The 14,429-nt window shown below is 46.4% G+C and overlaps 3 protein-coding genes across 3 annotated transcripts; 2 read left to right on the forward strand and 1 right to left on the reverse strand.

Moving 5' to 3' along the window:
- Positions 1-767: 767 nt before the first annotated feature.
- N7516_001679 (60S ribosomal protein uL4) lies at positions 768-2,147 on the forward strand (the record flags this gene model as incomplete). The annotated part of the gene is made up of 4 exons (XM_057214399.1): positions 768-877; positions 948-1,042; positions 1,168-1,318; positions 1,391-2,147. The coding sequence occupies 4 exons, from the start codon at positions 768-770 to the stop codon at positions 2,145-2,147; spliced, it is 1,113 nt and encodes a 370-aa protein (XP_057076282.1).
- A 6,294-nt stretch (positions 2,148-8,441) lies between these two features.
- On the forward strand, positions 8,442-11,470 carry N7516_001680 (Zn(II)2Cys6 transcription factor; the record flags this gene model as incomplete). Its single annotated transcript, XM_057214400.1, has 3 exons — positions 8,442-9,376; positions 9,455-10,373; positions 10,433-11,470. 3 exons carry the CDS (start codon positions 8,442-8,444, stop codon positions 11,468-11,470), a joined length of 2,892 nt encoding a protein of 963 aa, XP_057076283.1.
- A 458-nt stretch (positions 11,471-11,928) lies between these two features.
- On the reverse strand, positions 11,929-13,194 carry N7516_001681 (uncharacterized protein; the record flags this gene model as incomplete). Its single annotated transcript, XM_057214401.1, has 1 exon — positions 11,929-13,194. One exon carries the CDS (start codon positions 13,192-13,194, stop codon positions 11,929-11,931), a length of 1,266 nt encoding a protein of 421 aa, XP_057076284.1.
- Between the last annotated feature and the right edge of the window lie 1,235 nt (positions 13,195-14,429).

Below are 14,429 nucleotides of genomic sequence, written 5' to 3' on the forward strand. Positions count from 1 at the left end.
GCAACGTTACCCGCTGGCTTCGGATGTTGTGCACTTTCTTCCGTCTCTGAATGGTTTTATGATTCTTTTCTCTTCTTGTTCTCTCCTTTTCTGCTAGGCTGGTCCTTTTACTTTTTGGTGCATTGTATTTCCGTTTCTTCCTGTAAATTTAGGAGATGTGACTAGGAAAATAAGACATCCCAGGTTTTCGATATAAAGATATCGCTTTTGTATACCGCGTAGCTCGATGTTGTATGTCAGTAGTCTGTGAATTAGTGTTACTCAAAAAACAGTACTGTCTGTTGCTTTGAAAAAAAAAAAAAAAATTGGTAAGAGAGAGGATGTCAACTTTTAGAACGACCAGCTGTACACTGCTCAACCATCATAACTTCAATGGGACAAGGAACTCATCAAGACCGGTCATGGAGAATATTACACCCAGGGGAGCTGCAGAAATCAATATTCCAATAACCTCCAGCACAATTTGCTTGAACCATTTGGTTGCGTTTGAGTTTATGCTGCCCGTATGAACTTGGTCGATCACTATTTACTACTAAGATCGCACCTGCCAGAGATACCCACTTATGGACCCACGTGATAGCTCTGATTAGATAATGGTTACACAGTTAATGTACATATCTGCACTAGTCCATATATGGCAGGAAGGGCTTAGGGTTCGCCGCCCCACTGCATTTTCTCACTAAGCGAAAAAATCCACACCCAGTTGTGAAGCCCCCCGACTCAGAGAGATTGGATCTTCAACCTCACCTCGACACCGACCAGCAACAATGGCCTCCCGCCCGACTGTCTCGATCGCCACGGCTGCGGGCAAGCCCTCCGGGGCCTCCCACCCCCTTCCCACTGTGTTCTCTGCTCCTATCCGCCCGGATATTGTCCAGTATGACTCGCCAAAAACCTTGAAGGATTCATAAATAGATGGAGGGGAAGTGCTGACCGTCGCTCTACAGGCATGTTCACACTGGTATGGCCAAGAACAAGCGCCAGCCCTACGCCGTGAGCGAGAAGGCTGGTGAACAGACCTCCGCTGAGTCCTGGGGTACCGGTACGTTATTTGGCACATTTTTTCGAGATTGGAAGAATCGGGTTCGAATTTGCGAAAAATTTGCGATCATCGAATTCTTCCCTGTATGAGAACAATCACTGACTGGATTGCTTTCTATTGAACAGGTCGTGCTGTCGCCCGTATCCCCCGTGTCTCCGGTGGTGGTACTCACCGTGCCGGTCAGGCTGCCTTCGGTAACCAGTGTCGTTCCGGTCGTATGTTCGCCCCTACCAAGGTCTGGCGCAAGTGGCACCAGAAGGTCAACGTTGGCCAGCGGTATGTTGAATCCGATTGAGCGAATTGAATGCCTAGAGAATGCGAAGGAACTAATAAATCTCCCGCCTAAAGTCGTTTCGCTACCGCCTCCGCTCTGGCTGCTTCTGCCTCCGCCCCTCTGCTCTTCGCCCGCGGTCACCGTGTCGCCAACGTCCCCGAGGTTCCCCTCGTCGTTGAGTCCAAGGCCATTGAGTCCCTGAACAAGACCAAGGCCGCCATCGCCCTCCTCCAGGCTGTCGGTGCCGGTGCCGATCTCGTCAAGGTCCAGAAGTCCCGCAAGATGCGCGCTGGTAAGGGTAAGCTCCGTAACCGCCGCTTCCGCCAGCGCCGCGGACCCCTGGTTGTCTACAACCCCGAGACCGACGGTAAGGACCTCGTCAAGGCCTTCCGCAACATCCCCGGTGTTGAGACCTCGCCCGTCTTCTCCCTCAACCTCCTCCAGCTCGCCCCCGGTGGCCACCTCGGTCGCTTCGTCATCTGGACCTCCTCTGCCTTCCAGGCTCTCGACCAGGTCTACGGCACCACCACCAGCCCCTCGGCTCTCAAGCGGGATTACCTCCTGCCCTCCAACGTGGTGGCCAACGCTGACCTCACCCGCCTCATCAACTCTTCCGAAATCCAGTCCGTCCTCCAGGCTCCCAAGGGTGAGGCCCGCACCAAGCGCGTCAACGTCCAGAAGAAGAACCCCCTCCGCAACAAGCAGGTCATGCTCCGTCTCAACCCCTACGCCGCTGCCTACTCCAAGCAGAAGCTTGGACAGCAGTCCGTCGAGGGTGGCAAGCCCACTGCTCCTGCCGAGTCCTTCATCAACACTCTCTACGAGAACTAAGCGGGTCTTTCTTTGCCCCTCTGCTATTTCTTTGTTAACTGTGTTTCCGTTGGCAAAATGGTAGTCAGCAAAAATGAATCAATGCCTTTTTTGCAATACCCATGGGTCTATTTGGAGTAGTAATGTGATCGGTTTCCGTGTTTATCTAAGTGACCCTCGAATTCTTTGTATCTTGCATGGTAAGTCGTGTAGATGTAGATGGGTCAAGGGGTTTGGTCTGTCAGACTTTCCTGTCTTTGGAGGATCATCGTTTAGGTACATGGATGGATGTGGATGTGCCAATACTTCCGCCGATCACAACTGTTTCCAATCGAGTATTATGGCTGCCTTTTTCCAGAGCCTTTTTCCAAGGCTTGATATGAAGAACTAGATTCAGTTGACCATCTTAAGCTTACAGGCTAGGAGTGTATGGATGAGACACTTCCCTCGCCCCCCCGTTTCGATTACCACCAGTGTATCTCTATTGGAACTGATTGTACCGGTCGCTGACTCGACATCCCTCGTTGCCGGTAACTCGCCCGGTTATACTTAGTAGTTGCGGGATATGCTCGCCGCAAAACCACGTGTGACTCCATACAACAACACACAATAGGGTAGAGCCTCGTCTTTTCTCTTTCGTGAACCCAATTAACTTCTATGTCATCTACACAGTCGTCCTTATTAGAAGCTAGTTATAATTTGTAATGGTAGTTATCATGACCAAATGAAAGAAACTTTTTAAAATATATATTTACATGTAGTTACATTGATAATCTCCAATTTGGTAAAAGTCACCATAGAATATGTCGACTATCTCATTTTAAAATGAATTATTTCGAATATTCGAGTATATCTTTACTAAACAATTGATTCCGTTATCAGCAGTGTAAACGAAGTTCTACCCAATCTGGAAAGGTTTGGGTAGATGCATATAAAAAGTCAAGTTGCCCAAAGCAACCATGGATAGAGATGCGGCTCTCCCTGAAGGTTTGAAGCCTTTGTGGAATTCCAAGGTTGTAATCAAACCTGTTTGCCACCTATGTATGTAGATAGCTCGATCTATATCACCACAATCGATCCCAGACAAAATATTCGAGCATATGTGCCGAGAAGGTCAACCGAAAATATCACATGTTCCAAGCCTCCCACAGCCCGAGCTAACTAGTACCTAGGCATAAACTGTAAACCCAATGCAGGCACATGGAAGCCATTCTAATTAATTCATGCATAATCCCAGATATGCCGGGCAAGCTCGAGTGAAACATACATACATCATGGCTTGCTGAGCTAGCGTGAGCGGTTCCTGAGATGACCAGCTACGCCATAAAAATGCCACCCATAATATGTTGTATATTGATAAGTTCCCACGGGAATTGGCTATTGATACTCGGCATTTATAGAGGTCTACGGGCATTGGTTATTAAGACTCGGCATTTGACGAGGAATACATGTAGCAATTCGAAAAGAAAAAAGGCGATTGAAGCATTACGCAAGCTGAAACACGGGATATTTTTGAATGAAAATTGGATAAAGAAGCATTTTCATCATGTCTTGTTCCGCAGCTTTACATGTCACTATCTGCAATATAATTGACTTTTCGTGTGCCCCGTTCGTTCCTCGGAAATACTTAGCTTTCTACGGAGTAGATATAGACACTCCGTATGGCGTTAGAACATCAATGGCACGGAGTATAGAAAATAGAGTTTACCCGCTCTCCTTTCGTTTTAAGTTTAATGTATGTTTAATGTATGCACCCTGCATGCGAACTTACAACATACATACAACATATCAACATATCAACCTGAGTTGAGCCCTCTAGGGCTACCTATACTATCACGGAGTACTCCCCGTACTCCGTATAGAACAAGTGACCTGGAAACTCCAATGTCAAAGCCGATGATCGTCTAGCCGAAATACCGTTTTAGTCGCCGGGCACCGGAGATCAGGGACGTGCAAGGACGGATTGCCAAGAACACCGTCAGGGTCCGCGGCTGATACTCGGAGACACTTGGGAGTCCGGGATCTTACGTTAGTTGAAGAGCTTTTCTTCACTTTGTAGGTTGATGTTATTAATTCGATTACTTGGGAGGTCAATACCTTCACTAGGACTGTATTTTGACTGTATTTTGACTGTATTTTGACTGTATTTTGACTGTATTTTGACTGTATGTTGATACATATGTACATATGTAGTTACCTAGGTGTTTCCTTTTCAACGACGTTGGGTTTGAGGTTCCACGTTGTACACGTAAAAGTCTATCTACATCTAGGAATGGATCCATGGATACATAGTAGGTATTACATAAAAGTGCTAAGGTTTTCCAGGTAACTATATAACTAACTAGTTATATGTATGTACTAGTATCCTATCAAGTATTCCATATTGTATGTATTCCTCTAGTAAAGTTAAACGGTTATGCAATATCGATCAGAAACATACATATTAGCCGAGAGATAAAAAGATTCAAGTCATCCGATCGTAGGGTAAAATCTCCGATGCGAGGAAACAAAGATTAAACACGACAAAAAGTAATAAAAAGTAATAAAAAGTAATAAAAAGTAATAAAAAGAAAAGAAAAGAAAAAGAAAAGAAAAACGTCCAAAGAGTGGTCTCGGTAAGATCAACCGAACAGATCAACTGCACGAGTAAGGAGAAACCCCCCCCCAATGGAACCTTGGACATGGGTACGGAGTACATAAACGCCCGGGTCTCGTGCTAGACTCTATTCGCAGACCACAGAGCGGATGTCTAAGTATAGTCATGTCTCACTTGAGTACCTAATACGAATCGGTTCAGGGGCGCAAGGCATGTTGGCGCTCTCGGGAGTTAATCCAACACTAACGATGCAAAACATTGTTGCAGTACGGAGTAGTAATGTTGCAATACATTAGTGTCCAAGAGGAATCGAACACGGTGGCCTTATGGAGTGATATCCTTGTTTTCCAGATAGAATTGGGAAGTGATTTCTTTCTTTTCTTTCGTTTTTTTTTTGGCGCTTATTACGCCATGATGTACGGAGTACAGAGGATGTACTTCGTACTTCGTACTTTGTACGCTTTGCGTATAAACAGCCGAATGAACTGAATAATGTCAGTTACCTAATGTGGATCATTATTCGCACGGGATTGTCTCAAGCCCTTCTATCTGAGTGCTCTAATTGGACTTCAAGACGGATTAATCCTCCGCTCATCCCCAATTCTTTTTGGAGCCTTCGGTATTTATTCGGAGAAACCAGATCCCGTGAATAGGAGATTCCATGGAGGAATTGACTTCTAAAGTGCCGAGTTTAGAGTATGATAAACGGTAAAATCCCGACCTCCGGGTAACCCGCGTCATTTCCTCTCGGGTCTTTCCTAGAAAAGCAAACGCACACTCCAGGGGCTGAGTCCAAACCAGACGACGATCCCGGAGGCTTGCAGATCGGATCGCCAGAAATTGAGACATCCATCCTTCGTACGTGGTCAATTCCAGAGTCGCATCGCCGTTGAACTAGGATGTCAAGTGGGCCTTAAGAGGCTAGGGATTCCTTGAATAAAGAATATAGTTACAACATATGGTAACTTTGTACCCCGTACCCCGGGAAATTCCCTATAACGTGGTAGAAATTTCTTTTTTTTTTTATAGCATATAAGTATTTTCTCCGATCGAGAATGTACGGAATAAGATAACCTTCAAGTCTCGGTTTTAGCTCTTTATATAATATAGTAGTAAACTGCAAAAACAGTAACCCACTCCACTTGCGGAATACTTGGTCGATCCTTCACCAGGCTATCCAAAAGTAAGATAGATAAGCCCTGCGGCCCCGACGCTGGGAAGGAGGATTTCCCCGTCTAGGCATCGCATCGCCTGCGCCACCGGCCGAAGCCTAAAGGACCCACAGTAAGAATGGTATTCTCTAAGCTCAACTGGTATTATTATTTTTTTTATGCCTCCTTTTCTCTGCTTATTCTTGTAAACGTTTAACTTAAGAACTAGTTATATAAATCTGGCAGTTAGCTATACATACATCCATATGTTGTAAAAGATCTCTTATCTCTTATGTTTACTCCGTACTTTGTCCGGAGTATTCCGCAGAGGTCGTATCCGTAACCACGTAAATGTATGTAAATGTATGTTGTATAGTTATTGCACATGTTCGTCAATCAAGCAAATCCCGAAAGTCTTTTATTGGTGCACGTCTCACTTGAATGTTCAGGGCATGAGATTGGTCATTCTGTAGAAATGTACTGCAGAGTGGATATAAATCTTGGTGTTTAAAAGGCTATCACGAATAGGTACGGAGTACGTACTAATGTACCAACCCTGATCCCTGTGGAGGACTCGCCATTAATATAAGGATGCGGTAGTAGAGCGGATGAACCGGCGGAATATTCGGGGAGATTTCCACATTTTCCCCTATATTTTCCCTATATTTTTCCTATATTTTCCCCCAAGAGACGGAGTATGTACTACGTACTCCATGTATGTTGTACTTACTTACTTCCCCCACTGGGGAGAACGTCTATAATTGCCGTTAGAACAACAATTCCCGACGCCATTTCTCTGTGATCCAAGTTTGAAGACTCAATGCCGATGTCATGTATCCACTCTAATTAATGTAATGATTTTCTTTTTTTCTAAAAGAAAAAAATTAAAAAATTTCCTTCATTGACTTAATTTCCTTTTCTGAACTAACCATCTATAGAGACCATCTGGCACACCCTATTCCGAATGTGGCGCCTTTGGAGCCGCCTAAACCAAAAGGGTTCGAACTGTCTCATTTCAATTTTTCTGTTTTGACGTGGAGAAGTCGATTTTATTCCGAGTATGTTGTAGTCAAATCTAATTTATATTAAGTCTAAAAAAGCTGAACGGTGGTAATTTTGATGTGTACTCGAAATACTTGGAATACTGAGCAATACTCTCACTGCTTAAGCCTTTTTTTCGAGCTCCATACCTGAATTCCCCTCCTTTCTCATCTTTCTTCTAACACTTTCGGTCTTTTTTTGAGCCTCGGTTTCTTTAATTTAATTTTAATTTTTTTTTTTTTGGAGGGGGAGCCCTTAGACTATACTCTCCTGAAGAAAACCTTACCTTATCCTGCAGGAGAGAGGGGAAAAGCTGAGGCTTGACACCAGACAAGTTACGACTGGGTGAGAACGTCAAAAATCATTTCATTCTTAGTCTCTTGAATCTACAAGGGGCTACTTCTAGTGGTTTTTTCTCCCCCTCCCCTTCAAGGGTACCACTGACCAGTGGTAGACGGCACTTCCCTCGAGGATATTTTGTTCATAAGCCGTGTGCCTCCATCGGTCTACAACCCTATCGGTGTCATCTTGGATCTTTTCTTTTTGGTCTCTCACACATCCATTCGAAATTCGAATATCGAAAAACGCCCCTCACTGTTATTCTCTCCAATATCCTTGGTGGTCTACCCACACACTGCCGCCACAAATCCCTAGCTCTTTGAGAATCTGTAGCCGAGATCTCGCTGCCGTTTGATCTCCCCGCTCTGCAACTTGCTCGAGCATCTAAGTATTTATCAGTGATCTGCTGGGTTCCAAGTGCGGGGCTTTAGTCGTTCTCAATATTTGGCTCGATTCTGCGTGAGCCTGCAACTTCATAGGCCCTCGTCTCAAGCCTGGCAAAATCCCTGGACGTTGGCACAAGCTACTGGGATACTGCAGATACCCTGGCACGGAAACCATGCAGCTGAGGCCGTGACTTCTCGGGACTAATGCGAGATGATGGCCTTCTAAGCTAGCTTTAATTACTTCCCCCCTTTTTGGCTTTATCGGCATACGCACCTTGCTGAGAGTTGACTATATTGAGCGTTAATCCTTTCATCAAAATCTCACTGTCAACCGGTGTGCAAATTCCTCTCCCTTATCATTCCTGCTCGTCATTCACTTCTGAGCTCGGAACGTATACGATCTATTTCTCTTTGTTGCCACCGGATCCAAATTTGTTCGACTTTGAATTCAATTCTATCACTGTCCCTTCCAGACCAAGAAGGTAAATTAGTATGTGAAAAGCGCCTATGTCCCGGCAGAGGGAGATCGGAGAAAAGAGCTCATTGCTAAGCAGCCTGTCTCCTTTTAATAGGTACCCTTTTTGTGCACTATCTTTCTGGAACCTGAGAAATCCAAGAAGCCGAGAACCAGCCAAAGTCCACTATCACCAAGTCATTTCAGGCCCAGTCCTTTCCTTGATACTATACCCATTCAAGGGTACGAAACCACCGAACGCACTGCTACGCTGTTTGTTGTCTGGGTCTGTTATGTAGACAGTCAAATTGCGTGAAGCATTCTGACCCCGTATATCATCCAACCGCCATGTCAACACCCCAAGGATCTGGATCTGGCTCCGGCTCTGGCATTGGCCCACACTACTATGTTGGACCCTTCGGTCGTATGTTACCCACAGATGGCCCATCCTCGGAGCAGCAACCCGGGCTTTCAGCTAATTTACAAGAATCCACGGACCTTCCATACCAGCTTCCACCCCCGCGTGCACATGCTAGTCTACAATTCGGTTCTGATCCTTTTACGCGGCAGCAAGAAAGTTCCCAGGGCAAAGACAGTCGATCAAATCACCAGAAGCCAGAGCAACTTCCCTCCGTGAGTCAAATACTCACTCCAACACCGAGTACCAATTCACAATATCCTCAACCATTTGCGAGTTCGATACCAAACATGGGGCGTCGTGAACCTGCATATCCGCCTCATTATCACGATCCAAATCTCCAGGTTTCGCCAACCTCTGTACATGATAGAGGCCGCTCTGAATCTCTCCCACAACTGCATACTGGCCTGCCTTCATTGTCACAAGTGGCTCTGCATGGCCATGGAGGGATACGAAATCACACACCGACAAGAAGTGATCCATCCGCTACACCCTTTCCACACGGCCAGCTACCCTTTCACAGCACATCCTCACATGATCAAGCACTAAGCGGGGAGCTATCATCACCGGAAAGTTCGAATCTGTCACGCAACCAGCCCCTCCGCCCTCATGTGGTAGATGAGCGAGTAATTGACGGGGAGCTTTGCTTCGTCTATGCAGACGGGTCCTTCTGTCCCAAATTCATCGACGGCACACCCGTCAACGCAAATTGGGGTGTAACGAAGGCAGGCAGGCCGAGAAAGCGCCTTGGACTGGCCTGCTTGACCTGCCGTGAGAAGAAGATCAAGTGTAACCCTAACCCAACTCCCAAGGCCGTATGTGATCAATGCCGGAAATCTGGGCGTGAATGCAGGTTCGAAAGTGCGTAAGTGTGAATCATGATCTCCGAAGAATTTGCGTCCACGGACTTTACCCTGTTGAGCCACTGCTAATCTCCTTAAAGCCCGCGGGGGAACCGCCCTCCGTTGAGAGGATCAACAGGGCCATCTGGCAGACCCGACCCTTACGCCCCTACTAGCCATGGTGCTTTGGATGTTTCTACCTCACCTTACGACATCGCTCGAGCCTCGGATAGTGCGACCTCCCTTCCTGGGACTACCGGCCACTCACCGATCTCAGAAGGCTCGATGCTAACGCCGTCAGCCCAAGAAGCAACGTATGAAACCATGGCCGAGGCGGACAAAGCTGCAAGATCCCGATCTTACCGATTCCCACCGTCTTTATCCGGAACAGATGATACCATCGGACGACCGTCGCCACATATCGAGTCTACTCGTTCGCCCGAGTACTCTGACATTCTGGGGGAACTCAAGGACAACAACTCGGCCGACCCCCTTGCGGCATCATGGCAGATAGACCCCTATGAAAACGACCCGGAGACGGCAGTTCACTACGCCGAGTGTTATTTCTTGCACGTGAATGATGGTCTGTACCACATGTTCCCGCATGGACGATTCGGCTCGTGGTTGAAGACCTACCCCACCAAGTCTGCGGACGACAAGATGCTCCTTTATTCAATGATGGCTCTTGGATCTGTGTTCTCAGATAGACCGGACAAAATGGAAGCTATGAAACGATATTCTCGCATAGCACGCTTTGCCATTAACAGAAGCCAGCATACCCTCTCTTTGCAACTTGCTCAGAGCCATATCATAATGAGTCTTTGGTACTATGCTACAGGGTCGCTGGTCGGCTCTTGGGACTCGATCGGCGCAGCAGGAAGAGCCGTCTTCGGGCTTCGTTACAACGTGGAATCTGGCGGTGTTGTTGTGGATCAAAGCCAGATGTGTGAGTACGGGTTACATCCACAGGCCTTGATTGAGTGCAGACGGCGCACATTTTGGATTGCTTTCGTGCTTGATGTAAGAATATGCACATCCTCGTACTAAACACCGCACCCTAGTTACTGACTAAAGACCAGCGCTTCTCGAGCCTCTATTCCGCTTCGTCGACTTTCATCTCGTCAGATGCAGCCCTGCTGAGACTCCCATGCCGAGAAGAAACCTATGAGACTCAGCAGTACGCGACTGTCCCCTATTTCCAATCATTCCTCAACCACATCCCAGCCTCCACCGGCGACGATCGCTCTACCCTAAGCCCAATGGCCTTTTTAATCGAGATCATGGCTATTTGGGGAGACATTTCCCTGCATATAACCCGGTTACCACACATCCCTCCCGAGGCGTACAACCGACTCGCCGAAGAATTCCACACCACCATCGTCCAGAAATCTAACCAATGGATGACCCGACTTCCCGAGTACCTGGCATTCTCACACATAAATCTAGAACGAAGCATCCGGCAAAGAAAAGCAGATACCTTCATTTCCACCCATTTGTTCTACCACGCCAGTTTGATGAAACTGTACAGACACGCCCGCTACCAGAGCCTCCAACCCGAAATACTAGGCCAGTATATCCACCGAGCTCGATATCACGCCGTCGAAATCCTCCGCATCTCCCTTACCTTCGACCAATACGCCAAAAAGATCGTCCCATCTCGACACAACACAGAGACTTTCATCTGTCAATCAACCCTCCTGAACCCATTCCTCGGTTACGTGATTCTATCAGCCGTGGACATCCTCAGCTCCGCTGGTCTAGCGTCCCAGTTGCACGAGTGCATCTCTTATATTAGAGGTGCGCTGGACACCGTTCAAGAACTCGGTCGCTATTGGGATAGCTCTTTGCAACTAGTCGCCGTTCTTCATAGACGTCTGGGTCTGATGATTAGCTGTCTGAATGAGCGCAGCGTCCTGACGGAGAAACAGGGCTTTGCGCTTGATGGCCCGCCGCTTGAGACGAAGGTCCATGCCGGCGCTTTGCATTCTCATCCGCCTGCAACTATGGGTGAGGATCTTTTTACGGGTTCCATGCCTAGAGAAGTGCTTTTGAATACTTTACGACTTGATGAGACACTCATCTCGGAGAGTGGTATTGCTTGGATTAGAGATCCATGAGAGGGGTTTCTTCTCTCGAATTTCAAATTGGATTGACGACGTGATTGATCTCCGGGCAATGTTGATGTTCTTGCAGTGGTGATGGAATCTTGCTTTCCTATTATCCTGTTATGATGTGATGGATACATTTTCAATAATGATGGTGACTTGGCTGATTGATTCGAAAGTATCGTTGCCATGTATAACTAGATGGGGCCGTGACCTACATGACTTGACTTTGCCTCTTTTTGAGCAGCAGAGTTCCATATCTTCTACATTGTATATTACTTATAGCATGTTATTTACTTCTGCTTTTTTTTTTCATGCCTTTGAGCGAGTACTCTGCTACTACTATCTGGTCCTCATGTACGTATATATCAGACTTGGAAGACAAGACAAGCTTAATCTGAAGCCAATGAGATACATAAAGGTAAATCTTGTTATTTTATACAAAATTTTGTAGAGTGATAACGTTGCTATCATGCCTTAACTGGGAACTGGCCCGAATAAAGAAACCTGCCTTTAACAGGATCCATCAATACCGCGTAATGAGTATCTTCATTAACAATCGGATCCGAGCAAAGCCATCCCAACACTGTCCCGAGAGTAACAGACACCTCCGACTCCTCTTCCCTTATCTTCGTATTCCGTTTCCACGTTAAATGCATTGATCGAGGAACAGAAGCATCTTTAACCCTCCTCCTCTTAAGTTGCTGTTGGAAAACCCCATGGTCCTTCACCCTGCGATCCCATTTCCCCTGCATCGACGCCTGCCGCTCTTTACTCTCTTCAATAATCTCAGCCATGCTCTGCATACCATCCGCCACACGCAGACCCGTATACCCCCTATCATTCGCGATCGCCTCATCCATAACCGATGCAGTATCCTCGTCATGATTGGTTTTGATAAGGAAAGAACTCTCCCTCCGCCAAAACGCAGTCTCATAGTCCTTCTCCATGGCAACAATACTCCTCCCATCACAGAAAATCAAATACGCAGCCGTCGTGCGCAAACAAGGTACTTCCTCCAAGATCTCCTCCAAAGTCGAAGTATTCGAAAGCCCCGTAGATCCCCCAGCCTGCACACCGGGAAGAACACACTGCCTCAGCAGCGACGTGACAGATTGTCGCAACCCAAGCAAAACAAGAAAATAATTAAAATAAAACCCCACATTCCTGCGGGAATCATGCACAGCCCGGAAATTGAGCGAAACACTCAGGTCTTTCCGCACACCCGTGAGAACACCCACGAACCCAACGTACGTGATGCACGTCGCGAGCACTTTGTCCGGTGCATCGTCGCGCACGAATTCAAGTTGCACGATCAGATCGCGTAGTGGATCCATTCCCCAGTCTAAGGTTCGGAAATGCACCATTCGTGTCCAGAGTCCGTCCAGCATTCGTACCCCGCCGCTTGTGCAGCCCATTAATAGATCCAGCACCACGTTTAGACTGATTAGCAGGTACAGTGAGATTCCCGTTACCTGGCTGATACCACGGATCTCGGCGGTTTCTTCGTCTGTGTACAGTCTGCGGAGGAAGAGACGTGCGAGCCAGTGGATGGGTTTTGTTGGGATGTTTGGTGAGAGGTTGTGGATCACGTCGTCGAATATGCTGGTTACTGAGAGCATTCGGTCTTTGTAGATTTGGGCTAGGGCTTTGTACCGCTCTTCTGGTGGGTTGGAAAGGTTTATTCTGAATATTGGGGGTTGTTGGGAACCTAGTTCCTTTAGGCGGGTTGTCATTTTTGATTTGTTTTGATGGGTTGGTGTTCCATTCGAGGTTGAAGAGGGGAGATGTGAGGCTGAGTGAGGAATGGTGTTTGTGTTCAGATAGAGTGCTCGGTAAATTGATAAATGTATAAGTATTTTGATCTGAACTTCTGTAAACAAAAACTAAGAAAGTTGAGTGAGGTATACCAGGGGCTTATATGGGGGGTACACGATCTTCACCGAAAGAACTGCTGCCTTTTATACGCGCGTGCAGCACTGATATAGATCGACACTCAGCATTCACTCATTTGAAGACTTTGACCAACGTATATGACCCTTTTAGGCTGACATATATTGAAGAAGAGGTCTAGCGCTCGACGTGGCTCATTTTGCCAAGAGATTCAATGCCGATCCAATTGTGCTTGCGCTTGTTACCCCAGGTACTCTGTACCCAACGGGGTATGTTTAGCTTCAATTGGGTATTTTAGCTGATCTACAGAGTACTTTCCAATGTCCTCTTTTTGGGATTTATTTCTAACTGCCGAGTGGAATCTTGGCGTGCATGTATTCGTGGGCTTTGCTCCTCTCCTTGCTATTGATTACATCGGGTCTATGCTTTATGAATTGATGACAATTCTAGATTCAGGACATATCAAACATATCAAACCAGGCTAAAGACGAAATCCAATGTGTTGGATTGAAATTTATTGGGTACAGAGTTACTCCATACAACATACAGAAGAACAGCCGGATGATCGCCACTGCAGCTGGCTTGGGAACAGTTCAGTTGATCTGCATAACTAGCTTTTGATGAACATATGTACTCTATATCTTGCTCAGCTCCATTGGGTGTGTTTTCTTTTGTTAAGTGGAGGTGTGTATATGTATGTGGATTGTTCTCATTACAGTAGACTTGCTGGCACATATCATCCATCAATGTATTACTTACTTTCGCACCCATCAATACGTATAATATGAACTGAGATTCACGATATCTACATGTTAATATAATAACTATCAATACTAAAATTAATATGTCACATCATTCCAATTGCCCTAAGCCAATAGGATTCGAGTCACGGGTTGTCACCCGAGAACAAAGGCATTGTGTTCAAATGCTCAACGGGTAAATGTTTCATATTGGTCTTATAGTCTGATAGACTCGGCATAATTTGAAATTAAGATGCAGTTAACTACTTGATAGAAATAGCTCTCTATACGTATTCACGTATCCTTCCCCCAATTTCTCCACTAACACATCTGAGCGG

The sequence above is a fragment of the Penicillium verrucosum genome (genome assembly GCF_028828655.1).
Source record: "Penicillium verrucosum strain IBT 35672 chromosome Unknown utg000001l_segment0_segment0, whole genome shotgun sequence".
Classification (NCBI taxonomy): Eukaryota; Fungi; Ascomycota; class Eurotiomycetes; order Eurotiales; family Aspergillaceae; genus Penicillium; species Penicillium verrucosum.